General features: G+C 36.4%; 3 protein-coding genes across 4 annotated transcripts; 1 reads left to right on the forward strand and 2 right to left on the reverse strand.

Annotated features, from left to right (window-relative positions):
• The first annotated feature begins 1,721 nt into the window (after positions 1–1,721).
• Positions 1,722–5,033, forward strand: LOC117904292 (protein NOI4-like). The gene is made up of 3 exons (XM_034816818.1): positions 1,722–1,904; positions 4,408–4,599; positions 4,706–5,033. Exons 1-3 carry the CDS (start codon positions 1,896–1,898, stop codon positions 4,727–4,729), a joined length of 225 nt encoding a protein of 74 aa, XP_034672709.1. The 5' UTR covers positions 1,722–1,895; the 3' UTR covers positions 4,730–5,033.
• Positions 5,034–5,622: 589 nt separating this feature from the next.
• Positions 5,623–12,714, reverse strand: LOC117904991 (zinc finger CCCH domain-containing protein 67-like). Of its 2 annotated transcripts, XM_034817844.1 has the most exons (7): positions 12,350–12,714; positions 12,036–12,313; positions 11,401–11,472; positions 8,536–8,655; positions 8,167–8,442; positions 6,391–6,675; positions 5,623–6,079 (listed from the first exon to the last, which is right to left on the reverse strand). In XM_034817844.1, exons 1-7 carry the CDS (start codon positions 12,552–12,554, stop codon positions 5,861–5,863), a joined length of 1,455 nt encoding a protein of 484 aa, XP_034673735.1. In that variant the 5' UTR covers positions 12,555–12,714; the 3' UTR covers positions 5,623–5,860. The 2 variants fall into 2 exon arrangements, with proteins under 2 accessions (XP_034673735.1, XP_034673734.1); XM_034817843.1 differs by having other exon boundaries at positions 12,036–12,708.
• Positions 12,715–13,398: 684 nt separating this feature from the next.
• LOC117904990 (lysine-specific demethylase REF6-like) lies at positions 13,399–26,958 on the reverse strand. Its single transcript, XM_034817842.1, has 7 exons — positions 26,601–26,958; positions 22,288–22,366; positions 21,883–21,950; positions 21,613–21,763; positions 20,365–21,071; positions 15,710–16,453; positions 13,399–15,044 (listed from the first exon to the last, which is right to left on the reverse strand). The coding sequence occupies exons 1-7, from the start codon at positions 26,944–26,946 to the stop codon at positions 13,657–13,659; spliced, it is 3,483 nt and encodes a 1,160-aa protein (XP_034673733.1). The 5' UTR covers positions 26,947–26,958; the 3' UTR covers positions 13,399–13,656.
• Between the last annotated feature and the right edge of the window lie 6 nt (positions 26,959–26,964).

Here is a 26,964-nt window from a genome sequence, read left to right on the forward strand (position 1 = left end):
GGACATGTGTCTCATCTTCTTAATTCTTCATCCTTGCTTTCAAACTTTTCAAAAGTCCAGTTTTCAAATAATTTTAACTTTTCAACTCTTTTATTCTTCCTTAGCCATCTTTAGGTCTCTAAAACCTAATTTTAAAAAGGCTTTTTGCTGCCATTTTCCTCTCAGCATGCATTTTTTCTTATTTTTTCTGATTTTAAATCATTTTTAGATTTTAAAAAATTTGCTACCATTTTTTCTCTTTAGCAATCATCTTTGCAAATTTCCTTGATTTTTAATAATTTTCTGATTTTCACATTTTTAATAAGCATGAATTCAATTCTATAATTCCAAATAATAGAATTTATAGAATTAATTCATACTAAAATTATTGATTCTAATTGCTATTGTGATATACCTATGAGATATTTTGTACATGTTATCATACTCTAACCTTTGTTTTTTGTGAAAGGGCATCGTTATTCACTACTAAGGTACATTTCATACCCAATCGTATTTATTTATTTATCGGTTATCATACATGACTTGCTTTTATTCTTTCATCATTGTTTGATATCTATGATTAATCGATCAATTACCACACTTGCCTTAGTTTACTTAGTAAAGACCCATTTGCCTTAGTTTACTTAGTAGAGATCCATTTTTAGGGGTCTAAAGAAGTGTTACAGTTTATTATTGTACCTTCTCAATAGGTAAGACCCCCAGACTTAAGGTGGTGTTTGTTTTTTGGCTTTTTGCTGAAAACCATTTAGTTTTAGAATTTAGGTTGTTTGTTTTTTTACTTTTTCATGACTTATTATAAATTTTTTACTAAATAGAAAAAGCCAAAATATGTGGCTTTTTCTAAATAGAAAAAATAACACAATAGTTTTTTTTACTTTTTAATACTTAATAGAAATAAAATACTACAAAAACAAACAACCTAATATTTAATACTATTAAGTATTAAGGTTCTATTTAGAATTAAGTAAAAAAACAAACACCACCTCAGTTTTTCTTAAACCTACTTTTCCTTTTTAGGAGTTACACTTATAGGTTTTTTGTCTTTTTTTCTCCTATAAAAATAAAACAAAAATAAGTAGTGATTCCAAAACAATTTTCAAAAAATCAAATTTTCAAATAAAAAGGGATTAAATAATCTCAAATTTATGAATCTAAACCCTCTCTTGTTTTTATTTGAAAAATAACTCATTTTTGACATAAATGTCCTTTATCATTTCAAATATTTCCATCAAGGTTTTAAAAAAGATAGTTATTTTTACAAGAAAATAATAAGGGTATTTTTGTTCAAATGAGGTCAAAAAAAAAGGATGGAATGTTAAATTTCAAAAATTGGGTTTTCAACAACCCTTTTTAATCAAATAACCTCTTTTTAATCATTTTTTATAGAATGTTATAAGTAATGGAAAATATTTTTAAAAATATTTAAACCATATAAGTTTGCAGGAACTTTATGAGAAATAAATGGAGAAAATTGATTTTTGGTAAAGGAGTTTCCAAACAAAAATTTTGTTCCCAAAGATAATATAAATTAATTGACAACATTTACCAAAAATATAAAATAATTATTAATAATTGATTTATTAATGGTTACAAAAAACTAATTTTTAGAATATCTCATTGCCACTTTCTCTCACCCGGTGGAGTTAACAGTGAAAGAGGGCGCACAAGGCGTAGGATAGCAAGAAGAGAGGGAGGCGGAGGAAATAAAACAGTAATTCCGCGTAGGCGACGTGTGTCCCTCTCTCGTTTTCTGTCTATTTTTCTCGTCTTCTCCTTACGAATCGCTCTCTCTCTCTCTAAAACTCTCTCTTATCTTGATTTCAATCTGTTGGTTTTTCCCATCACTTTCTCTCCTTCTCTCTTCGGACCGCCTTGTCCCTTGCGATCTCCAACTGATGGCATCGGTGAGATTCTTCCCATCTTTCAATCTTTTTTCTTTTGGAAATCACTCTGTTCTTTCTGCGATTCATTTCCGCAATTTGGTTTCTCTGCTAGGCTTTTTTCGATTGTGGATTACGTTATTCGCTGTACATGAATTGGATTGCTGCGATATTATAATTGAGTATGAGCAGAATGCTAGCTGAATTTGGTGAAACTTCTGCAGAAATGGTTGTAGAATATAATAAGAGCGTTAGAGAAACCCTAGCCGGCATAAGGAACCAGTATTTGTATCTAGAGCTCTGGAGTCTTTGATTTGCTTCTTCGTTGACCAGACTCAAGCAGCAAATGCTCATTTTCTTCGAAGTATTTCGTTAACGCCATTGAGTGCATGTGGAGAAACAATTCAGAGTGCTTCCCATGCATTTAGCATTTTTCTCTGATATATTTTTCTCCATTAATGCTGACAGACTGTTATGGTTGGCTGTTCTTCAACTTGAATAACAATTATTATTGAAAAAAATTAATTTTAGAGGACAAAATAAGTGAATAATTGGTGAAATGATGTTGGATTTTCATGAGGATCTTCCGGTAGGAATGAACATTCAAGTGATATGTGGATGGGAGAAATTTGATTGCGGGTGCACTGTTGTGGATACTATTTGCCGATAATTTGTTTTACTGGTATTCCATTTTTAATGGATGTTGGGTATTAATTGTGGTATCTTTGTGTTTGAGGCCACTAGCAACCCCACCAAATTTTCCTGGGCCAGCAGACCATTCTACTATCCCCAGTGCAATACAAGCTTCGCACTATGTTAGGCCTTCAGGGCAAGCCAGCCTAACCATGTAGGCCTGGAGCCTATACTGGGCTTTGCATCTTGCTAGATCAACCAAAAGACCTGCAACCAGGAATTGTTGTTAGAACATATTGCTTCCTACAAAGTGATAGGCTAATGAGACAGGAGTTTCATCAGTGAAACAAATTTTTGCTTTTTCCTTTCTTCATTTTATGACCTTTTATTTCATTGGTTTCATTTTATGAACTATTACTTTCTCTTAGTTATGAATGATAATTTATCCAGAACGTGCAGCAGTGCACTTAATCAATTAGTTGACCCTACTTAAGGCTTTATTTCAAATTACAATGCATACCATTTTATAATGGTTTAATTATCGCAGAAAGTCAACTTCTATTCTATAATGAGATTTGCACTTGCCATGTGAATTGATATGTAAAATAAAAATGAAAAGAGTGGTGATACTATCCACACCACGAAATTGAGAAACTTGTATATCAAGAATGGCTCCAAGATCGTCTAGAAACAGATTTGTATGAAACCGCGACCCATTTGCTTATATGGAAGCAAGAACCTTAGTATAATGAAGACGCCACAATCAATTATGGAAGGATTGATTGATAAGTCGAAGGAGAACGCCACGGAAATCTTTCTGATAAGTTCAAAGAGTTATAAAAGAACCAAAGAAAATTTCTTTTACAAAATTATCATACAAATCTGTTTTTAGACGATCTTGGAGCCATTCTTGATCCACAACTTTCTCAATTTTGTGGTGTGGATCATATCAAGTGGTGGCAGAGATAAAGGTGTGAGGGGCCAAGTGAATCAAGCAAAAAGTTGGTTTGGATTCTTGTGGTCAGTGGACCAAGGAGTGGGCTCCAAAAGTTATGTCATTTGAAAGGAAGCTCTTCTTTGCATGCATCAAATTATTGGAAAGAGGGGAATAGAAGAATCTATATGAACTTGGGGACTGTCCTCCCCCTTGAGCTCAAAAAAAGTTCATTTTAGGTCATCATATTCAGTACTCTTTGCAGTCTGTCCTCATCCTTGCCTAGCCATTTTGACTATTGGGTTTGAATTTCATATAGCACCCATAGGCTGGTGTCTGTGGGGGTATATGACATGTGTGCTCGCTAGTGTTTGGGCTGGAGCATATGGATAGAAGATGGGATGTAAAAAAGAGTAGGGTTGGAGAAAAGAAAGGCGAGATAGAGAGACAGGAATACATTTGAAACCTGTGATCCTGGACCATTCATCTGAAAATCTGCATCTGTAAGTACAAGTCATGACAGGCGAATGGGATTTGTGTCTCAGTTACTATCCTCGCCTGCACTTTTAGATGAACCCTTGTTGGATTGAGGTGTATCTACACTTCAAACTTGCAGTCAACACTGAAGGCCTTTCTTTAAAATGGTTGAGACTAGTATTTCATTTTTATTATTATTATTATTGGAGAGTTATGTTTCCCTTCTTCATGTTCGAGTGTTCCTATTATTCATTTTAGTTAATGGATTGTATATGGCTAGCTGTTGCATAAGAGTAACCAAGATTTTTTAGATAGATGCTTTTTGTGAAAACCACATATTTCAAGTGTACGCACCCCATTCCTTGTATTCTACATATGGCGATCAGGTTACTACAACTATGGACTAGCACATGTTATTGACATTTGTAGTGGGTATTTTCAGGAATCAGACTAACCTAGTTTGGTTAAAATGTTCACATGCAGCAGGACAGAGGTCGGCCATTGCCTAAATTTGGCGAGTGGGATGTGAACAACCCTGCCTCCGCTGAGGGATTTACAGTAATATTTAACAAGGCTAGAGATGAGAAGAAGACTAATGCTGCTGGGAACGTTGCATCACCACGAAGAAATGGTAATGGATATAAGCAAAACGAGGATTATCATTATTCCCCAAAGGTATGACTTATTGCGGATACAGAATCACTGTTGATTCTTCTGGTTGTATTATAAGTGATTTGAAAGTCTTTCAGAGCCTAATTACTTTTTCAAAAATTGGATGCAGAGGAAGTGGTTTTGCTGTGGTTGACCCCATACTTTCATACAGAGCCTTTAATCAGTATAACACGCACGGTATGATGTTATAATAATGGCGATTTCTGAAAGAACTTTTCTGTGTATGCAGCACACTGATGAGCATGGAGTGGTTTGTGATCTTTTTTTTTTTTTTTTTCTTCTCATAAACTTGTGCTTTATCCTGCTTCTTCTTTGCTTGTCATGCTTGCCACAGACCTAGACTCCGGGAGGAAAGTCATGGACAAATACACGAACCTTTTATTTGATGTTCACTAAGGAAATTTCTATTTCGTTTTTATAGATTCAACTTTACATTTCATAAATTTCTTGGAAGCATGATAATCATTTATCAACGAAAAAGCTATAAGACACTCCCATCTTTCTTCATATTGCCCAAAGAAAATTATTTTTCTATAAATGCATAGATGCAGATTCTTGATTTGAGTAAAACTTTAGATTAAAACTAATGGGGCAGTTTCTGTACTCCAATAAAACCCTAAGTTTGAAACTGTTTGGTAAAAAACAATTTTTTTAGAATAGTTACTGTAAGTAGTTCTTACTTACTTTCAAAAAACAAAATAGAAATTCTGTATGAAAATTTAAATATAAAAAGTAGTTTATTTTTTACTACAAAAAATTCTTGAAAGTACCTTAAAAGCTTGTTCTGAAAATATGTGTTCCCGGAGCAAAGTCAGCCAAAAATTTGATGTTTTTTCAAACTGGCAGGGAGCCTGGGTTGTATGGTTAGGGGGCGAACCTACAAACTGAAAATTTTGTTAATTTCTAAACTTAAGCTAAATTTTTGTTTATTTCTGAACTTCAGCTCTGCATGCTTTTCAATAAAAGAATACAAAATTGGTTACATTATCAGAAAAGGAAAGCTATGATGATGATACGAGCATAATATAGAATAATTTACACATTCTGATTTTGCTTAAGCTTTGTAGTAACATAACACGTTATAAAATTGCCATCCTTTGAAAAGCTTGTGGCAGCTTCAACTGAAGAGATAAATAGAAATTTTTTTTTTAAGTTTACAAGAGGAGAAAAAACAAAAACGAAAAAAAAAAAAAAAAAAAAAACCCCAAAATCCTTGTTAACTAAATCCTTTAAAACATTAAGAAGCACCTTAATGCAAAAAGTCTTAGACAGGCTGCTGGATTAGAATCTCGTTTCCGTTCCCACTGCCAGGTCTGACCCCATCAGCAGTGACAGAGCCCCCAAAAGGTGGGGGCTGGTCTTGGCCAGACTCAACTGAAGGGGCCGAGGCCGAGTTGCCATAATTTACTGGATGGTCAAATTTACAGGCAGGTCCGAACTTGCAAATGCCATAGCGGTTGTAGTGGGTGCAGATATTCTGATCCTGGGATAAACAACAAACCAAGCATAGCATAAGACTCTTTGGCATGCCACTTAGAGATAACAATCCTTAAGGACTAAAATCGACCCAAAATTCAGAAGGGCTTTGTTTCAATCATGAAGAAGATAAGTGATGCCTTTATTATCATCACAAAGATTCCACAGAATGATACGAATAATAGCATCTAATAGATAAGAATAATTTTTATTTTTTTGGTAGGTATCTAATAGATAAGAATATGGTTGTATGAAACCACCGCCCAAGTTTACATCTCCTTTCTTAAAAATGCACCGCCTAAAGAAGAATAAACTTACTGGTCTTAATGGCAGACCCTTGTCGCTGAGGGTGCATGGAGGTGACTTTGGAATTCGATTCTTTGGATGGTGATATTTGCATGCAGCCCTAAATTTGCAGTCCCCAGTCTTTAAGAAGTAAGAGCATTCAGGTTGACCAGGCCGTTCTGGAAAGTCTTCAATAAGCGATTGCTGTTGCTGTTGATGATGACCATATACATTGGCATCCGTTGCTGTATTGTTTATAACAAATGCTGGAGGGGGATGCATACTCCTTTCTGGTGGTGGTGGTGGATACAGAGGAGCCTTAACAAGCCACCAACACATAAATGTTCAGATATAATAAGCCAAAAACAGATGATGTTCTAAGACATAACTTTGGTGAGACACAACAGCAAAGTGATATGATCTTCTAGCAACAGTTTAACTTTGGTGAGAGAATTAATAAGGCAAAACCAATTTTTCCATGCACATTGCAAACCATGATGGAATTAATATTTATTAATATGTGAAAAACACTTAAATTCAAACCACTAATCATAATTGAGACTATCAGTGCAAGAAAAAAAGCTTAATTACTAGGATATTGCAGTTTTACGGTACATTTCTCTTTTTTCTTATATATGTCGGATAAAGACAATAGTTTTTATCATTCGGCAAGACATTTTTACTTAAGGTGGCCTATTAAATAAATACAACTTAAAATATAAATAAATCCAATCTAGAAATTGTAATAAATAAAAATGAAACAAGGCCTTATTAATATAGAATTGGTACAGAAAAATTATTGAGCTAAAAATGAAATGCATAACTTCACAGGTCATGACTTTTCTTGATCGACTTAAGTTTTCCTAAGCATACATGTGGAAGTTGGACAGTTTGAAGACTTGAATTTTCTAAATCAACCTTTTCCTGAACTTATGCTACGCCGTTAAACAAAGCTAAGTGGACGGCTTAAAGATGAACAAAGGAAATGGCACTTGGTGAATTTGAAAACATGAAGTTATTATTACAAAAAGAACTTACAAGTGGTAGATGTTTTCTAGTATTGATGCTTTGGTGAAATGAAGGTCTCATCTATCTATAGGCACTCAAAGTACGTCTAAAACCTTGAGGCTTCAAAAGATAAATCTACCATATTTTGTAGAGTTATTTTACCCTGTACAGAAATAATCTAGATGAGTCATCTGTGAAAGATTTTCAGAAGCTTTCAGAATGTTTCAACCATCTGAAGAAAACTTCAGCCTAAATGATCATTAGTAGATATGTCTGCAAAATTTGAGCAACTTGCCTTAATTCTAGAAAGCTCCTGCCAGCTATAAATGCTCAAGTGAGGGCTCATGGCTAACAAGATTATTAATAGACAATAAATATAAACCATGCATCTAAAATTTCAAATAACTGAACAGCCATGTTTACTATAATGATTAAATAGAAAATGGACACACAATGCAAGACAAATACAGACTAGATAAGGTCAAATCACAAATAGATACATACAGTATTAGACAAATAAAAACTCCATTAGACTGAACCAGAAAGGAAAGCTTTTGCTACTTCCAATGAGAATAGGAAGCTTTTAATTTTGATAATATATATTTCTAAAAGAATGCAAACAAAAGGGATTACAAAAAAACAAAAACAAATAACTAGGTGTCATTCCCATTTTCTTATTTTAAAAACAAAAGGCAGCAAGTGTATCCAAACAAAGATTAATCCAATTGTTCATATTGTTAGACTAATCCAATATCAGGACCCTTAGTCCATGATTATAGTACTTAAGAGCAGCATAAATACCTGATATCCATTCCATTCAGGATTTGGGGGAGGAACACCTTGAGTTGGTGAAAACATGATAGGCACAAATGGAGCAGGCTCATTCAATGCTCTTGGTGAAGACCAAGATGCCATATTTGATTGTGATGCACCTTGTAATGGAACAGATCCCCCATTTCCATATCCTGAAGGAGGTTCATATCCCCCTGCAGCTGTAGGATCAGGATGATTAAACCTGCAGTTTGCTCCATACTTGCATGAGCCAGTCCGCATGTAGTAGGGACACTCTTTCTCTCCCTGTAAGGAATCAAGAATCATGGTGCGAAGTTGCTTCTATAGAAATTGATTAACGAAACTAATTACATTCTCAAAGTGATACATAAGTAATACCATTCGGATTGGCAGGCCAAGAAAGTTGAGCTCTAGAACTGGAACTGCAGAAGGTTTAGCCTTCGTGTGATTATATCTACAAGCTTTTCCAAACTTACATCCCCCTGTCCTCAGGTAATACTGCAACAAACTCAAAAAGGGAACCGTAACACCAAAAGTACTATTACTAGTAAGGATGCATGATGAACCAACTTAAACAGTTTAGTACAACACGAAAAAAAAAAACATGCCTCTGATATCTAGAAATGTTGCTTTCTAGAAAAGGAATAGATAGCCTTAACAAAAACAACATACACGAGAAAAATGGCAATTTAGTCATTTAAAACTCTCATATCCCACACTATTTTTTGTAAATAACATTACTAGATAACAGTTGATGCAATATTCAACTATATGATAAAAAAATTTGACTTCAAACAGATGTGGATGCCTAAGCCATCCCAATTTATTTCATACTCAAATTAGAAAATGTCAACAGGGACTCAAAGCAATGCTAGAAGCCATGGACTGTAGGTCCTAGTCAGTGATTTTCAAATTATTCCTAAGCAAGTGTTAAAGATAAACGAATAAATTCTTTGGGACTGGGTTAGTGTTTATCGGGGAATCGTCCCTTATCGATGTTGGACTTTTTGAATTGTTTAGGCTCTAGGTAGGGCACAGTTGCTGTTTTTTGTGCCTTCGCGTCGTTTTTTGGCCTTTTGGCTTCTTTGAATACATCATGTAATATATACCTTCCTGTTTTTTCTTTCATTGATAATACGATTTTTACTTACCTATAAAAAAAATAAAAAATTCAACAGTATCATCATTAAAATACATCAAACCTAGGTGTTGGACTTCTTCTGCTCTAATGGTTTCTCCTAATGCCATGGATATTGTAGTGATTATGCCAAACTTGGTAAATGGTATACCCATTTCTCAAAAGCATTAATTTAAGTTAGATTAAATTTTCACTACTACTTCTCTATATAAAAACCAGACTGAGGATTATTCTTTTAAGGAACAATATTAGGCAATAGATTTTCGCAATTAACAAGCCACAATATAACCAGAAAAATTCTGTCCATGATTTTATGTGCATAACAGCTAACTATGCTGAACAGTTTTACTAGACAAAGAAAGTCAGACAAGAAAGAAATGTGCTAACAATAATGCTTGCTAGTAAAAAGCAGCATTCCTCAGATTGTCATTTACATCATTGGCAGCCATGGCCAGAAGAGGTGTCAAAACATACCTAGGTAACAGTTCAGTTAGAAATGTAAATTATTCCATAACAGTTTCTCAAGTGGAAGCATAAAAGGAATTCAATTGCCAGCAACCCAGTTTTCTTTTTGTTTTTTTGATAGGTAAGCAACCCAGTTTTCTTTTTTTTTTTTTTTTTTTTATATAGGTAAGCAAACTGGTTTTCTTGTACAGTCATCTCAAGAATCACGGATTCTACTTGGCCATGCATGAGGTGTCTGCCTGTAGGACCATCTAACATACTTGAGTGCTTAGATTAGGATCTACCATGCCACATCATTTTTTTCTTAGAGCTTTGCTAACCCTTTTAAGTCAGCGAAGAGGTTGATCCAACCATCAAAACAGCATTAAGACATACTAATGTTGCCTGTGTTTGTGTTAAACTATATAGACTGTGCTTAAAGGATATTTCCTCATACAGTGGATAAACTCTTTACAAAGCTGTAAAAGCCTTCAATAACTAGGGTCTAAGAAGTTCTCTGCCGGATTCTAAGCATGTATTACAGTTTAATAGTTAAGTATTCATCCATAACAAATGTCACACCTAGTTGAATCTGTTCCAGATTAAAGGTGAATGTGCAAAGGAGTGAGATCGAAACATGGAAATTGTCACAGTTTTGGCAGCATTTTTTTTTTTTTTTTTTTTTTTTTTTTTTTTGATAGTATCACAGTTTTGGCAGCATTGCTTGGGGATAAAGTGGGTAAATTGCCATCTTTGCCATTGAATGCTTCTTTTAAGTCTAAAGCTGTTTGAGACCAATGGTGGACATTTTGAGGGGAGACTTGCTACATTGAAGAGGCAATTTCTGTCTAGGAAGGGAGCTTAATCTAATTAGAATTACTTTATCCAGCTTGCTGTTTTATTTTATTTTGCCTTCCCTCATTCTGGTCCCAGTTAGAGTTGATTGGGAAGACTGGAATTAATTTTCTTTAGAGGAAAGGTAGGAAGGAAAGAATACTTAATAGGTAAGGCTTCAGAGATTTGCAGATGAAAAAGATAGAATGTTATGAGAGTAAGGTTGCATAAGTTCATGGTTTAGGATGGATTCTTTTAGGTAGGTTGTTTGATATGCCTTACGGATGATGCTTGGTGTATGAGGGGGTTAATGCTAAATTTCTAAGATCCTTTGTCTTGGCAGCAGATCAAAATCCTTCACCAACTGTTAGAGCTTTCTGGGTGGGCAAGGTCATTGGATTCCCAAAGGTTTTGCAAAAGTTTCAGTAACTATGTGTTAGAGATGGTGGTACCTTTTATGACGTACATCTACAGATGAAGCTTAGGAGGTTCTTTTTCCCCTAGTCTTCACTAGTTAGGAGTTTTTGTGTCCCTCCCAAGGAATTATTTTGCTCAATCAGCTCCTTGGGGTAAAATTCTCACCATTGATCAGTTAATACAGATGAGAAAGGAAATTATGGCACAAGAAATAGTTTCAGATTGAAAAAATCTATCATGCCTTTCACAATAAAAATAATAATAATAAATTCACACATTGAACCGCTTTATGGATTGATGCTAGTTTATTTGCTTCAAAGCAGCTTAAAATACCAGCTGGAGGTAAATTATGTCATAAAACATCAAAAATTATATATAAAGAAAAAGAGGCTACAAAAGAAGGTAATAACCTTGCATTCTGTTTGCCCTGGCCTTTCTGGAAATTCTTCCTTTTCCTTTTCCTTCACCTTCTCCTTAGCAACCTTCAAAATAAGGATATGCAAAAAAGCCAGTACACAAAATTCAGTAAACATAAATCATTTCCAATTATTCAAGACCAACAAAATCAATATTCAAATCCTAAAACAGCCAAAATTTCTTTATAAGCCTTTATAAGATGCTAGCACCTTAAAAGGAATAGCTTTCAGTGTTACATCTACAGCTTCATTTTACCCTTAATTTAATTTGAACTGTCAAACTAATCGACGCCAACAGATGAACAAAACCTGCGCTACAAAACTAAAAGAGAAAATGATCCAACTCAAATTCATCAATCTACACTAAAAGAGAAAAATGATCTAACTCAAATTCATCAATCATCAGACTACTCCTTAACTGGAAAACTATCTTCAACAAACATAAATGTTCATCTTCTGCAACCAGTCAAAAATCCCTTTAACAAACTGCCACCTAACTGATCAATCTATACGTAAGTGAGAAAACTAATATTTATCATTCGCCACATTCAGAAAATATGAACAGAAACTGCGCCGATCTCAACCGAAACAATCCATAATAACAGTCAAAGTCAATCTACAAAAGATACCTGGTTCTTCCTTCTAATCGGGTGATTGAACTTGCAATTGGATCCAAACTTACACGTCCCAGTCCGAAGATAAAAGGAACAGTCCACCGCATCCGGCCTCACCGGATACTGAAACCTGGCACTCTTGTCATCCTTGGCCGCCGATTCGTCCTCAAGATTCTCGCACTGCTCCTCCTCATCATCACTTGCTTTCACCTCACCGTTGGATTCACTCTCCTCATCCTCCTCCTTCTCCTCCTCCCTCTCCTCCAAAGCGAGAGATTCAAAAACAGGCTCATGTTGCTCCAAAGCGAGAGATTCAACAACAGGCTCATGTTGCTCCAAAGCGAGAGATTCAACAACAGGCTCATGTTGCTCCAAAGCGAGAGATTCAACAACAGGCTCGTGTTGCTCCAACACTAGAGACAGGAATTCCTGGTTGAGCTTCTCAACATCAGGCTGGGGAGGAGACGAAGGCCGGAGCCCTAACCCTAACTCATCTTCATTGGGAATTGAAACGGTGTTTTCAGAGCCGTCCATTCTCCCTCCACATTTCAAAACCCTAATTATGGAGGAAGAGAGAGAGAGAGAGAGAGAGAGAGAGAGAGAGAGAGAGAGAGAGAAAGCCCCCTTTTTTTTGGTGTGAAGAAATGTAAGAGATGAGCGAGGGGCGAAGAGAGAACAAAAAGCGGAGGAAAAAGGTGTTACTTTTTGCAGTTACATTTTTTTTTTTTTTTTTTAATATCGAAGAAGAATAATACGTATTTGTGTAGTAGAAATAAATAAACAAAAGCAAGGAGGGGGGGGGGGGGGGTGAAACGTAGGTGGGCGAGAAGAGAGAGAGATGATGGACGTGTAAGAATCTGAACAGAGGAATGGCCAATTGAAATGAGCCAACAGTTATGTACTGTGTGTTCCGTACAACGCGTTTTCTTTCAAACAAGTCCCTCCCTTTCTACCTGGGTAGTGACGTCATGTCCATTTCCAAATTTAGTATTTGATTGGCTATTTTCTTGTAACAATGAGTGTGGAATTGTAAAATATCCACGCAAAATAGTAGAGAAAATATTTTTAAAGCTGTCTCCGCTAAAAGAGTTAGTGATTTTAAATGACAAAAGGTCCTTAAACCTTCCCAACAGGCCTAAAGAATCCATTTCTATGCTGGGGAACTCAAAAAAACTAGACTACCACCAAATAATAGCAAGAGGCCCACCATCAGAAATCTGGTTAGAGGTCTCCTCCCTGACGGCCTACAATGAATCCAGCGTGGGCGTGCCCTGTGAAACCTGAGCATGAGTTGGAAGCCTAGTGATGGAATTAGAATACATCTCTGACCTGCACAATAGAATCCTCAGTTTGATCTAATGGATGAGGGGGAACAGGTAATTTCAAGACTCCAAGCAATTGCTCTGGTTGAACTAAATAAAAATGGGCCCAATGAAGACCCAGGACAAAAGAGATTTTAGCTGTTAAAAAGGAGAAGAAAAATTACAGGGGAAAACCTAACACTAACTTTGAACCTAGGCCTAACCCTGTCAATGGAACAACAGTTTCACTAACCCCCACCCCAGCCCACCAATTCCCATGTTAAATTACATCCCTCCTTTTTAATTATCCACCCCCCTGTTTTTCTTTCAAACTTTTATCCTCTGGCCTTCTTTGCAGAATGACCAGTCTTCCGCTTGTGACGACTGAAGTCGGATACAAATCTGAACGTTTGCCCACAGCCTGCCTCGGTGCAAATGTAAGGCCGGGCGCCTGTGTGAACCCTGATGTGCTCTGTCCTAGCCCACGCCCACTTGAATGTCATCTTGCAGCCCTTCCAGGGACACTTGAGGGGACGATCATCAATGTGGACTCGCCGATGCTGCACTAAGTATTTGTGCGAGAAGAACTTCTTTCCACACCCCTTCACTGGACAGATGTTCTTTTTATGCAATGCCAGCTCTGGCTTCGAGCTGAAACTCATGGTGCACCCTTCCATGTCACACTGGTACTCTTCTTCCTCGTCTTGTATCTTTGCATTGTTGTGGTTGCCTGGTGCCTTGGCTGCTGGAGCTTTCTTTGCCTTTTTCCTAGCTGATATGTTCTTGGCACCTACTTCTGAGTCACTTTGGTATTCTTCCTCCTCCCTCATCTTAAAGCTAGCTGGAGCCTTCAGGACAGGAGTTTTCTTCACCTTTCTCCTACCTGTTTGCTTCTTTACTACTGGTTTGGCTTCCAACTCTTTGGGAGGTTTTGGGTTTCTCCTCCGGAGGCGTGTGCTTGGTCCACCTTCCAGCTCATCTTCAACATAATTATCAAACTCTCTGGCGCTTTGCTCACAACTGTTCCGACGCCGAGGAGTCTCTTGTTTCACTTGCTTGCTTCTAAGAATCCTTGTCCTCTGCTGATGAGAATTATCATCCGGTGCATCATCTGAATCACTAACCGGATCTTCTCTCTCTGGACGATTGGCTTTCTTAGTTGATCCATTCTCTACCATCATTTTCCTCTTCCTACCAGACTTTCTGGGTGCAGAGCTTGTTTCAGCTTTCCGGCTACTTTCTGATTTTCTCTCAGGCTTCTCATCAGGCTTTTTTACCCAAACATGGAAGTTTCTATCTTCCTCTTGTTCTTCAGGATCCTTTTGTGCTAGAAGGGGATGAACTTGATTTGACATCCAAACTTTCCCACACCATTTCCCTGCCACTACAATCTTTTTCTGCTTGCCAGGCCCTCTCCCATAAACATCAGGTGCTGTGGATGAGTTAGCCGAACTGCGCCCAAATACATTGTATATAACAGAGTTGTATGGCATCTGCTTAATATAGAGAGGAGAGCGGCTCAGATTAGCACTGTAATAGAGATTGACACCCAACTTTACAGCCCAGTCGCCATTTCCAGGTATGCATTCCTCACTATCCAAAGCTGATTGAATCATCTCACCATCCTCTTTAGTTGCATCTCTGTACACAAAATCATTCCAGAGATAATCTATTCCAAGATCTTCTGCCACTAATTTTGCTTCAGCCTCCACCTTGGGATAATCTGCAAATTTATTTCCAAAATCATGAACGATTAGAGGGACCCATAACAAAACATGTAAAATCAATGATAAGAGATTTCACCATTTATATCAGATATGGATAAATAAGTCAATTACAAGCTGACACAAAGAATGAAAAGATAGAGAGGGGTGGGCGGGGGAATATTAATAAGTGAAGGACAGCAATTCTATCAAAAGCAGAAAATGCTTTTAAGTTTTCACACATGGTATATGCCAGATCATTTTAATTGTTTCTTTACTTAACCAGCTGTTATACCACTCAATAATTCACACAAGTTCAGGGTGAGTAATGTTAGATCATATGTAAAGTAAATGAGCCTTCCACCCATGCAAGGAAGACAATAATACCACCACCTAGCATAGATTCATCTCTTCAGCCAATACTTATAGAAATATCCCCTTACAGAACTGAGATCGCCCCATTTATTAATATAATAAAATTCACATACCACAAGGTAAATTGAAGATTATCACTACAAACTTCTTGTGTTCCCTCTATTCATAAATAATAATCAAACATTCTTTGCTTTTCATTGTCTGATTAAGCTTTATACGCACAAGGTCATTTACAAAAGAAAGAGAAACAATAGGGAGAATATCCATACAATATAAGAAGTATCTGAGCATAAATGATATTTTATCATACCTGGATGGCAAAGTAGCAACATATTCACTCCACCTATTGGACGAAGTTGCTGCTCTACTTCTACAGCATGCTCAAGACAGAAGACATGAATTCTAGAATAATCTTCATCAGATCTTGGAGCAAATGACATGTTTGTATTCTCTACTGGGACAATGGCATTGCTAAACTTTGCTCTTTCAGCATCATGGCCAACTGGGGAATATTTGGAAGTGGCCCATGATATGGCTAATGGATCTCTAAATATACCTTCTGAACTATTTGATTCAGTAGAAGCAAGATTATCTGCTTCCAACTCCACAGAACAATCAGAAGCATGATGACTTCTGTCCTTGAAATTTGCTCTTTCATGTATATTATTTGCATAAGAATCAACAATCTGCAGAGGAACTTCATCCCCACAAACAAGCCTTGAAAAAGAGAGACTCTCACCCCTGGTTGCACCAGCATAATGGTCCCGCTTAATAGAAGGCAATCCATTATTATCACATTGAAATTTGCTTTCCAACAAACAGTTTCTTGGGCTAATTTCATCAGTATAGACAGGAATATCTGGCTCAAGCTGATCTTCCTCGGAATCAGACGAATTGGCATAAGTTAAGGCTAATAGACCAAGAGCAGAAGTGTTTTTCTGTGTTTCAGTATTTGAAACCACTTCATTATTTTGATCTGCTGTTTGAATCTGATAATTAGCAGACTGAATAGGGACATCAAATAAAGCATTTGGAACCTGCTTTCTCATCCATCCTGTATTCAAAAAACAAAAATGTGTGAGTTTAAAACAAGAACCTGCCAAACAAGAATAGACAAACATAGATGTTAGCAGAAAGTTATGCAGGTTGAATGCAACAATGAATTTATGCAACATAATGAGCGGTCTGAGTCAATTATGAAATTTAGACAATCTCATTCAGACTGCAAAATTTATGATCAATAATTCCATAACCAAAAGAAAGGTATTGTAAGGCAACTTAGCAGTCAATTACCATGATATGAGGTTAACATCAAAACCAAACCGAACTTCTCCACTGGTTAATTGTATGAGAGAGTGGGGGGGAACTATTTAGCTTTTTCCTCTCTTCTGCAACAAGTGGGAAGGAGACATTTCATGGCAATGTTAACGTTGATATGGATTTATAGCGCTTCTCTTGTAAAGAGGACTTCTGGTTCCTACATTTTCTCATGCTAATGATGCGCTAAGTGAGGGAGAGAGGTTTTACATTGGTGTCAGTTTATTTGGTTGTCTGCATTAAAATAACCCTCATTTATTACTATTTGTTTTCCTCCAAAGACAATGTAAATTCTTATGCTTCTGCTCTACTTAGAAAATACAACCTAATCCCTTTAGTTTTAGATTCAAAATGCCAAGGTGGAATTGCTAGTTCACCCCTCCTCAAGGTTACAAGCCTATCAAAGGATTAAAACCTATCTCCAAAATAAGGGAAACGAAAACAAAAGAACTTAGCAAATTGAGGAACAGAAATTGACTAGACCAGTTGGTACTTAACTATGATACAATGGAAAATGACAGAAAGGACACACACACACAAAAGGGGACAAAGAGTTGCAATTTAGATGTAAGGATGAAAATATCAGTTTTCACATATATATCAGTAGTTGGATTTTATGGATATATTGGGAAATTTTGATAAAAAAATAATAATAAAAAATGATCAAAATTCATGGAATGTTAGGGAAAACTCCAAAAAAATGATTAAAAAAAAACAATAATACATACATTGAAGTAGTTTTAAGGAAGAAATTTATATATGTATAATAAATTTATAATATTAGGCAATAATATACCAAATTTGAAGTCACATTAGTAGTAAAATAATAATATATTTAGTTTGAATATATTGAAGGATATAAAAAAATGTTTATATATACAAGTATTTTTTATTTAAAATAAAATATTTATTTATAAATTTATATTCATCCTATAATTAATTACTACAAAAAAGATATCATAAGATAATTTAAAATTAACTCATGTATAATATATATATCTGTGTGTGTGTGTGTGTGTATGACTTGGTAGTGTGCATTTTGGTGCGTGATTTTTAATATCCTAGAGATAATGAATTCCACATCAGAAATGGGATACAAAACATAGTCTTATTTAATAAGGCAGTTCCATATGAGCATTCAAAACTCATTGTTGGGTTGGGCTTCACTAGAGCTAGTCACATGTGGGCTTTGCTTGATTCATCTCTACCAGCCCATTATTACAATAATAAATTTTGACATTAAATGAGAAAAAGAAAAGTGGTGCCAAGGCTGATGTGGCAATGAAAAATCAGCAAAAAATCAAAATATCGGTAAATATCATAATATCACCAATAAATCGGCAAAAATTTGCATGATCAACATTTCCCTCCCATTGATCATGTCAAGCCCAACCAATAAGCAATTTTTCGATGAAATATCGGCGATATATAGCAATAGTTTCATCCTTGCTAAGATGACAGAGGTGGAAAGATGAAATTATTAAAAGTAATACCTAAAAGAGTGGTCATCTTATCAAGTGGGATGTTGTTTGTAGGCCAAAGGAGTTGGGAGATTTGGGATTTGAGAAGACTTTCTTGAGAAATAATGCTCTTTTAGGAAAATGGTTTTGGAGGTTCCCTAGGGAAATGAGTGGTCTTTGGCATAAGGTTATTACGAGCATTTATGGAACACATCCTAATGGATGGGACACCAACATGGTGGTTAGATGGTCACACAGATGTCCTTGGAAGGCTATTGTTCAAGTTTTTCAGGATTTCCCCCCATATATCCGCCTAGTGGTAGGCAATGGGAAGAGAATCTATTTTTGGGAAGATCTACGGTGGGGTAACCAACTTTTGTGCTCTCAATTTCCTAGTTTTGATAAGAGTTATTTATGTGAAAAACCTCACTATCTCAATTGCCCTTGGCAATTCCTATTCACTCTCTTGGAATTTTAATTTTCGTCACAATCTCCCTAATACAGAAATTGAACTCCTTCAAGACACTCATGTCCACCCTTAGTTCAGTGTATTTTTCTCCTTCTATAGCAGATTCAAGAGCTTGGTCTTTATCCTCATCAAGCTTGTTTACAATTAAATCTTTTTTCTTGGCCTTGTCAAATTTCTCAAATCCTGTCTTGTTCCTTATGACTAAGTTTTTGTGGAGATCAAAAGCCCCTTCAAAGGTTAAGGCCCTTGCTTGGTTAGTAGTACATGGGAAGGTAAACACCAATGACAAGCTACAATCGAGAAGACCCTACAAATCCCTTTGTCCTCAGTGGTGCATTCTATGCAAAGGAAATGAAGAATCGATTGACCACATTTTTCTTCATTGCCCTTTAACTATTGGGTTTTGGCACAAGCTCTTCAATCTAGCAGGGTTGGATTGGGTTCCACCAAAGAGTATTGAGGACATGATGATTGTTGCAATTAAATCTTTAGAGGCAAGACACTTTGGCAAATCGCTTGTCTCACTTTGTTGTGGATTGTGTGGCAAGAGAAAAACGCTAGGATTTTTTAGGATAAAGGGAGATCAGAAGGAATGATATGGGATTTACTTCATTTATATTCCTCTCTATGGGCCTCTTGTACTGCTGCTTTTAGAGGAGTTCCTCTTAGTGTTTTAAAACTCAACTAGACTGCAATTTGTGATTCAAAAGTTTGAGATAATTGGTGATTATCTTTGTATATAGTTTTCTATAAAGGGGTGTATTCTTACTTTGATTAGATTCTGTATTTTGAGGAAAGGACCTCTCATCCTTCTCTTGTATCTTTGCTACTATTAACACATATTTCTTCAATTCTGATTAAAACAAAAAAAAAAAAAAAAGATACAGAAACCAAATTTTAAAGTTATGCAGAGAGAGTAGAGAGAGAGAGAGGGTATCAAAAAAATGAGCAAAAGAGACAAATGATATTATCAGAAGTAATACCCAAAAGATATAGAAACCTGATTTGAAAAGTTAAACAGAGATAGACATAAGGTAGAAAGATGATTATCACAAGTAGTATTCAAAAGACATAAAAGCCTGATTTTGAAGGTTGAGCAGATCCAATGTTGGGGGATTTAACTACTACAAGGTAGATTAAATTTTAAAACAATGGAATCAGTATGTGTATATGATGAAAGGAGTGCAAAACTAAAGGATTTACTTAATATGATGATGTGGAAAGCAAATGTAGGGGATACTTCCCAACCCCACCCTCCAAGCTCCAACAAAAAGGATTAAGGACTTGATGGTCAAAGCCACAAGTAATTAAGTCTATAGCACAGACAGTTCAACCAGGAGCCATGGGCAAGAATAATGGATGCAATAGTACACTAAATCAATAAACTGTGAGGCTACCTCTGGTCTAGCATAATTCCAAATTGCACAAATCACAGGATAATAGTCATTTGATGTATAAATTCCTTTCCCTGGGCCACCTAACAGTAAATTCAACATCATTATTTTTTTTTTTTTGATGAGTAAATTCAACATCATTATGATCATGAATGAGCCAAATCCCAGAGATCTGGCCTAATGCGCAAGCATGGCCCCATCAATATCAATGCAAGATTGATGTGGTTACTTGCAGAACATAAACAAAGAAAAGTTCTACTTTACCACAATGTAAGATAAAATCAAACAAGCCAATAACAAAAGAATGCTTCATTATAAAACCTACCTGAACAGGAATTCAGCTCAGAATTGTGCACATCCCCACTGACACCAGTGAAATCCTCATTTGCCACTCCAGAAGGACCAGAACCAACAATCCAATCGTTAAAGAAGCTACAATCAGCTGACATTAGGTATCTTGCTGCTGCTTCTCTTGGTTGAATTAAAGCAACGCAAGCAAAACTCAAAATCCCACATGTGACACATGAAAATAATGCTTGATCTGACAACCCATCCCCATGAGAGATACTTTCAATTTTAGTCTCCATGTTTTGTGTCTGAGAAGTCAAAGCACTGCCATTATCATTTCCATGTGATAAATGGAGCTTGTCCCTATCACATGAAGAAGCAAATTTTCCTTTCACTGAATAGAAACCCCTCAAGTGCTCAAAGTCATGATTCATTCCCATGTCACTATCATCAGATACTATACTTTTTGAGGTTTTCATTGCTTCCTCCAGATTGCATAAACCAAGGGATAACCTAGGTTTTACCCTTGATGAAGATCCAACACGTAAATTTGGGCAAACAGAGATATCAGAAGATCTTTTGGGAAGAAGTACAATTGAGGACCCCTTTCCAAGAATATGAAGCAGGTCATTGTTTTGCATTATATTCTGCACAAACAGCTCCTTGACCACTGTTTCTCCTTCACCCCTCTTCTTATCCTTGAGTCGAGAACTCCGTGGTTCAACACTTATGCTCATGGGGATCCTGCAAAAAAAAATAAAGGGAAAAAAAGAGATGTTATATGTTATAATAACTAATTTTATCATCAATTCGCATTCTAATGCAAGTTTCTTGTCATAGGAGTGTCAAAAATGCAAAATTTCCAAAATATAGGAAGTACTTGAGATTTCAGTCCAGTTAAAATTACATGCAAAAAGAAAGTATAGCACTGCGATAAATAGAAATTTTGCACAATTTATAAAATGGATTCACAAGCCATGCTTATGTTCATGAAATGTTCCAAACAGCATGAAAGTGAATAAAGTAGGGAAGGGACACTCTACTCTAGACCACGAATTTTTATCAATATAATATAAAACTCATTCAATAAACTGCAACAACCTTATGCAAAAACACAATAATTGAATATAGCAGTACTTAAAAAGGAGTCCAGTGCCTCCTAGCTTGAACATGACTAGTTTGAAAAAGCAGAATCAATTAGCAAAGCAAATAAGAAAGATGTTGGTGGAATAATACAGCTACTACAATTTTTGTAAGGAAATTTAACAATAATCAGGGAACAAACCTTGAACATAATGCTAATGCAAGATCATAAAGCAACTGGAAATGAGACACCATGGGAGGATAATTGATTGAAGCTCTACGAATTGCAGCATCTTTTGCAACCCTCAACCATTCAGGAGTGGCAATATTAGCTGCCTCCCCACAATTAAACCCTGCTTGCCAAAAAAATCAAGTCAATGAAATAAGAATCCCCATTAATAATAATAATAACAACAACAATAAAAACAATTACAACATGAAGAAAACAATTTGAAATTTAAAATTTTCTCACCATGGCTGAAGCCTGAATGGTAGGCTCTTGGGAAAGTGACAACGAACTCTCCAGGGTTTTGTACCAACCTGGTTTTGAAGCAAATCACAAGGTAAGAAAACATAAAGATGTATCCTAGCCACAGCTCAGGACATTAAAGGTATGTTACAAGCAATTTCAATAGAGAATGAATCATAGTAAAAATACGGTTATTGTATGTTTAGTTCTGCAATATATTGCCTTTACAACTGTTTCTTGAGTCCTTCCATAAGCAGGTCATCTGCTTTTTGTAGGAATCACTTAGCCAACTGCATCATATACTCTAGATGTCATGACAAGTAATTCCTGCTTCAAATGCAACTACTGCACTTTGAACCAAACCAAAATAAAATGAGAAATAGAACTTGACAGTGCTGAAGGCATTACCTGCAGCATGGAATCCCTGCACTAACAAATACTTCAGGTGACATGACAGTGGTCTTCTCACCAAGAACTGCAAAAGTGACTGAAACAAACAGAAAGAAAGGTTAGCTGACCATCCTTCTCACATAATCAACCATTATAGCTAATAATATGCATAAGGAAGAGAAGAACATAAAATGGAAGTCTAGATTGTTCACTAATATATTGGGGGGGAAAATCCAAAACTCATTCAGGTTCATACAGTTTATTTATTTATTTGATAGGTGTTCATACAGTTCATGTCATTTTTTTTTAGGTAAAAGCAGTTGTATTAAAAGCGCCTAAAACGCGCCTAAAATATTCACGATATATACAAGACCAAAAAAGGGAGGGATTCACAAAAAAAAAAAACACCCTCACTTCACTTACAGCCCAATCAATCAATAAAGTCAAATAAAGACAAAGTGCTAGACCCTAAATGAACCCTGACCCGCTTCAAAAGCATGTACATGAAGGAGCGTAAAAAAGCATGGTCTCTCAAGTCTGAATCTTCAAAGGCTCTTCAATTTCTCTCTTTCCAAATGGTCCAAAATAAGTATAAATGAGTTGCTCTCCACGCCTTCTTCCTTCTCTTCCCAATAAAGGATCCTTGTCAGCTAAGAAGGGCATCCTTGATCGAGAAAGGCATTACCCATTGGACATTAAAAAGAGAAAGGATGAGGTGCCACAACCACAACAAGGTCACATGTGGACAGTGGAGAAGGATATGGTTTGTTGACTCCTCTTCATTTTTACACAAATAACATCTGCTTGGAAGACACCAACCCCTCCTTTTTAGCTAATCTAGAGTTAAAATTTTTCTCAAACTACTTCCCAAGCAAAAAAACTAACTCTCATCAAGACCAAAGGATTTCACACAATACCTAATGGGAAACCTTTTAGAGAGCGCCCTACTAGGGAGTAGTAAAAGGACTTCACTGTAAAGGTGCCTCCCTTTGTTACCCACCAAGCCATGACATCCTCAACACCACTTCTAATCACTTGCCCTTGCATCCTATTAAGCAACTCTTCCACCTCTCCCAATTCCCAATCATTTATTGTCTTGTCAGAACCTGGTTCCAACAACCCCCTTTCCCACCCTATTCCCACATCTGGTTTACCCAAGCTTCTTTATCAATGGCGATTAAAAACAACTCTACAAAAGCCAGTGCCAAAGGATCCTCCCCACACAACCTATCCTTTCAAAACCTCACCCTCCTACCATTTCCTACCCTAAAAACAACCCTATTGTTAAATTCTTTCCACCCATTCTAGATAACCTTCCAAAGGCCCACCCCATAACCTTCCCTTGAAACTCAAGAACACCACCCCACTTCTTCCTCTCCATACTTCCCTACAATCACCAAATTCCACAAAGCTCCATTCTCATAAGCAAATCCCCAGCTCCATTTTCCAAGGAGGGCTTTGTTCAAATAGACAACTTCCTAATCCCTAGAAAACTTCCACTAAATGAGGCTTTCTTTGGAGCTCTCCTCTGCACCAAAAGGAAATCTCTTTGAAGCTTCTCCAATCTAAGGCCCAGCCTACGTGGGATCACAAATAAAGACATAGTAGATTAGTAGAACTAGATAAAGTACTCTTGATTAAAGTAAATCTCCCTCGTTTTGATAAATATTGTCTTTTCCACATAGCGAGTCTTTTTTGAAATCTTTCCTCCACTACATCCCAAATAGGTAAAGACTTGAAGGAAGCGCCCAAAGGTAGGCCCAGATAAGTAGAAGGGAGAGAACCCACCACCCCAACCAACTCTTCTACATTAGAAACCTCTCCCACGGGGATTAACTCACTCTTATCCAAAATAATTTTAAGATCAAAAATCACCTCAAACCACATGAAAGCCCAACTCAAAGCCTCCAAATGCTCCTTATCTAAATCACAAAAAATCAATGTATTGTTAGCAAAAAGAAGATGGGACACTACCATGCCCTCTCCTCCTCTCCCACCAGCTAAGAAACCCTTAATGAAGCCACCCTCCATAGCCCTCTTCAAAATACTAGAGAACACCTCCATTGCAAAAATAAAGAGAAAAAGGGAAAGAGGATCTCCTCATCTTAGACCTCTAGAACTTTAAAAGCAACATGTAGGAGTCCCATTAATCAAAACTGAAAACCGAGTTGAGGATACGCACCACTTCATCTACCTTACCCATTTTGCCCCAAAGCTCATTTTTTCCAAGACCACTGATAAGAATCCCCAATTCACATGGTCATAGGCCTTCTCGATATCCATTTTGCAAATAACCCCCCTTTTTGAGCTTTTCAACCTTGAGCTAGCACCTCATTTGCTATAAGAACGGCATCCAAGATTTGTCTTCCCTCCACAAAAGCGTGTTAGGAGTTTGAGATCACTCTCCCGACGACTCTTTTTAGGATGTTACCCAAAACTATGGCTAGAATCTTATAAAGGCTCCCCACTAAACTAATGGAACGAAAGTCCCTCAAATCCTCTGCACCCCCTTTCTTAGGAATAAGCACAATAAAAGTGGCATTAAGGCTTCTCTCAAAGTGACCCAAATCTTGGAACTCGGCAAAGAAACGTTATTTATTGTATACAAACTAAAACACATGACAAAAGGAATATGTGTGGTACATATCTAATATTAGATGTAATAGAAACTAAAAATTTCTCCAAAAAGAATTTGAAAAAAAAAAAAAGGTTAAAGTGCAAGAATGTGTTCAATATGGAACCATGGAGTTTATCTTTCACTAAAATTTATGTTCATAATTTTCTTTATGGTGTTTTTATATTAATTTTTTTGATAATGCCAATTTAGTAAATAAATAAGTGATTAAAGGAAGATTTATTGGAAGACTAGATAGTAAAATTTTACCTTTATAATGCTCTCATTTTAAAAACAATTATTTTCGCAGATACATGACATAATATTGCATTCACTACATTGCACCATCAAGTATACTATTATTGCAAAGCAAATAGGGTGAGTGTGGTTTCAAACCCTCTTCACATTTGGGCCAATATCATAGCTCAAGTGGTGAAGGGTTAGGATCCAGTTATAAAGGTTCCATGTTTGAGTCCTGGTAGGGACCAAAAAAAAAAGTTTATCCATCAAAAATTTAAATAAAATATAAACCAATTACTGCAAATCTCATGAGGAGCGAAACTGTCCAATACATCATGCCTCTTTAAACCTCCTTACTACTGTTTATCCTCTACTACTTATGGTATGCATTACTAAACTCTAGCCTGCCATTGACAAAAATAATAAAAAAAAAAATCAGCAGTTACTTCCTCTTTCTATTTTTCTAGCAACTCATGTGTACATCACCACCTTAACTAGCATCAGACTTCTTGGAAAGAATAATATTGCAAGATAAGAATTTGGAGTAATACTTAAATTAGCTCAACCAATCTGTTTCCAATTATCTTCAACTAACATCAAAAGTAGCTGGTAAGAGGTACCACTCATTTGTAGCAAAAGAAAACTTAAAAAACCACTGAAGTGCTGCAACCCCTGTTCTATAATTTCCTCAAGAAAAAAGAGAGAAAATAGAAGCAGTTGTTTCCAGCATTTTTCCAGTGTACTGAAAATGCTCTTTATCCAACCAAAAAATTAAAAAAGAAAAAAAATAAAAAATAAAAAAGATGCCGATTGCCTCGTGAGAAAAGGAACCTCCAATGTGTAGGTACCGAAGATAGATGTTGCATTAGTAACTTCTCAAGGTGAAATTCTGCATACCTTGCTCATAAAGGAGCAAGCCACTAAAAATATAAATAAATAAATCAAAGGGACCAACTAGAATATTCACATAAACCACATCCTAAGCTTCTAACTACAAAGGATAAAATCTTTTTTGAATAAATATAAGGTATGTGAAGAACACCCTTATGACAGAAACAATGGAGCCAATCCTCCAATATAGTTCTCCACTGGTTCACTCAAACCCTTAACCTAAATTTTTTATCAATCTCTCACTTCAAGCTTCAAGTGCAGTTTAAACATGATTTCAACACAAGTTCATAAGTGAAGCAATATCTATGCATACCAAAAATCCAGGAAAGACCTACTCAACTATTGCCATTCCTGAACTTTATACTTTCCAGCCACAAACATTCATGACACTAATTCAACAATGCCCTCATGGAACAATGATTAAAATAAGCAAATTTTGTGATCAACCATAGCAATTTGGCCAAAGATAACTACGAAATCAAACACACAACATATTACGAACATGAAATAAAGCATTTCCCAGCACAAAATGGCAGAAACGAAAACAGAGGAATCCCAATTTTAATAGATGTAGCTCTGAACTCACCCAGAGGATTGATCTCTCCTCCATAACCATGAACCCTAACCACTTCCTCAAAAGCAACTGCAGCTTCCCTAGGCACACCATACCATGTCTTTCCCGCTCCCATATGCAAATAGTTCAAACTGTGCAAATCATGATCCTCCACATGCCAAGCAAACCAGCTGAACATCATTGCAACATACACCATAGGTGAAGTGACTCCTGGTATCTCCTCCTTCATGAACCTCAATAATGACCCCTTTGCCCTAGAAATCCCCCTCATATTCCACGCAGTCTCACCTACAGTCACTGCCTCCCCTGTTTCGCGCCACTTCTTAGAACTAACCGGCACAAACGCCGAACCAGGCATGTCATTCGCATATTCAAC

The sequence above is a fragment of the Vitis riparia genome, chromosome 17, assembly GCF_004353265.1.
Source record: "Vitis riparia cultivar Riparia Gloire de Montpellier isolate 1030 chromosome 17, EGFV_Vit.rip_1.0, whole genome shotgun sequence".
NCBI classification, from domain to species: domain Eukaryota; kingdom Viridiplantae; phylum Streptophyta; class Magnoliopsida; order Vitales; family Vitaceae; genus Vitis; species Vitis riparia.

What these genes read in the sequence shown, in the direction of transcription:
- LOC117904991 (XM_034817843.1), bottom strand. Translation starts at nt 12,554, where the DNA reads ATGGACGGCTCTGAAAACACCGTTTCAATTCCCAATGAAGATGAGTTA. An exon ending in CGATTAGAAGGAAGAACCAG is followed by an intron (nt 11,473 to 12,035) that starts GTATCTTTTGTA and finishes CTTATTTTGAAG; the next exon opens with GTTGCTAAGGAGAAGGTGAA. An exon ending in CTGAATGGAATGGATATCAG is followed by an intron (nt 6,676 to 8,166) that starts GTATTTATGCTG and finishes TGGCTTGTTAAG; the next exon opens with GCTCCTCTGTATCCACCACC.
- LOC117904990 (XM_034817842.1), bottom strand. Translation starts at nt 26,946, where the DNA reads ATGCCTGGTTCGGCGTTTGTGCCGGTTAGTTCTAAGAAGTGGCGCGAA. An exon ending in GCAGGGATTCCATGCTGCAG is followed by an intron (nt 21,951 to 22,287) that starts GTAATGCCTTCA and finishes CTTCAAAACCAG; the next exon opens with GTTGGTACAAAACCCTGGAG. An exon ending in GCATTAGCATTATGTTCAAG is followed by an intron (nt 21,072 to 21,612) that starts GTTTGTTCCCTG and finishes TTTTTTTTGCAG; the next exon opens with GATCCCCATGAGCATAAGTG.
- LOC117904292 (XM_034816818.1), top strand. An exon ending in ATTATCATTATTCCCCAAAG is followed by an intron (nt 4,600 to 4,705) that starts GTATGACTTATT and finishes AATTGGATGCAG; the next exon opens with AGGAAGTGGTTTTGCTGTGG.